The sequence below is a fragment of the Fonticula alba genome (assembly GCF_000388065.1).
Source record: "Fonticula alba strain ATCC 38817 unplaced genomic scaffold supercont2.6, whole genome shotgun sequence".
Lineage (NCBI taxonomy): Eukaryota > Rotosphaerida > Fonticulaceae > Fonticula > Fonticula alba.
This window is the reverse complement of record NW_009242976.1, coordinates 1,529,365-1,530,493: the sequence shown is the minus strand read 5'-3', so window position 1 is coordinate 1,530,493 and position 1,129 is coordinate 1,529,365. Positions and strand designations below refer to the sequence as shown.

The 1,129-nt window shown below is 64.8% G+C and overlaps 1 protein-coding gene across 1 annotated transcript in view; it reads left to right on the top strand.

Moving 5' to 3' along the window:
• Window positions 1–400: 400 nt before the first annotated feature.
• H696_03998 (hypothetical protein) overlaps window positions 401–1,129 on the top strand; it is a gene marked incomplete at both ends in the record, with an annotated part of 1,147 nt that continues 418 nt past the window's right edge. Inside the window, 3 exons of the mRNA XM_009497866.1 lie at window positions 401–499; window positions 622–734; window positions 823–1,034. Coding sequence (XP_009496141.1) covers window positions 401–499; window positions 622–734; window positions 823–1,034 — 424 coding nt within the window. The remainder of the gene's footprint in view (window positions 500–621; window positions 735–822; window positions 1,035–1,129) is intronic.

Genomic DNA, 1,129 nt, shown 5'->3' with positions numbered 1-1,129 from the left:
GGGGGGTGGGGTGGGGCGCTGGCCGGGTGGGTGCTCCAGGCGTGTCTGTGTCGGCGATCTGGCATGTCAGCCCATGGCCCGCTCCGTGCGGGGAGGGGGGATGCCGCACATTTCCCTGCCAGCAATTCTCTCTCGCTCTCCCTGTCTCGCTCCGCCCTCCGCCCTCCGCCCTCCGCCCTCCTCCAGGGAGAAGGGCCACCACCCTGACAGGATGCGAACTTCTCGGGCTTGCTCCACACCCCCACACACCTCCCCCCCCCCCTCAGACTCTCTTCCCCCGTTCCCTTCCTTCCCCTCCTCCCCCTTCCTTCGCTCGATCCAGTGTTCTCTGCCCAGGGCCCCTGTTAGCGAGACTCAGCATCCGCGGTTTTGTCCTTCGCAGCCGAGAGAGCAAGACAGCATGAGCACCTTCCTCTCGACCTCCTCCGCCGTGGCAAGCGGCGATGTCGACATCGACACGCTGGTCGTTCGACTGTATGCGCAGTTTCTCGATAGCACGGTACGTTGCTGAGGAAAACCCATCCTGGGCTTCTTCCTGCCCCGCCCTCCCCCCCCCCCTTCCTGCCTGCCCTCGCTGTCGCCGCCGGGCTCCTGACCCCCCTGACTCTTCATTGCCCGCAGGATCTCTCGGTCAACTACCGCGACCTGGTCGCCCAGATGATCAACAAGCGCCAAACTCGGCTGATTGTAAATATTGACGATCTGCGCGCCTTCAACGCGGCCGAGGCCAAGATGTACGGCCGATTGCAGCCGCCCAGCAGCACCCCGTGCCTGCTTGTCGCTCCCCCCCCCCGTCTTCCCGGCCACTAATCCGTCTTGCAGCCTCCTGAAAAACCCGTCCCTTCGTTTGATTGCCTTCGAGCAGGCCCTGCGTGAAATGGTCGAGTCCATCAACCATCTGTACGCGCGCGAGACCGAGGGCCAGTTGCGCATCGGCATCACCGGGCCACTTGGGGCGCACTCGCTCAACCCTCGGATGCTGGCCGCGCACTACCTCGGTAGTCTAGTCAGTATCGAGGGGATTGTCACTCGCTGTCCGTCCAACCCCGCCGCCCTCGCCCACCCTTCTCCTTCCCTCTCCTCCTCGGCCGAGCATGTTCCCCCCCTCGAGGTCCAATGCCAAGCCCCA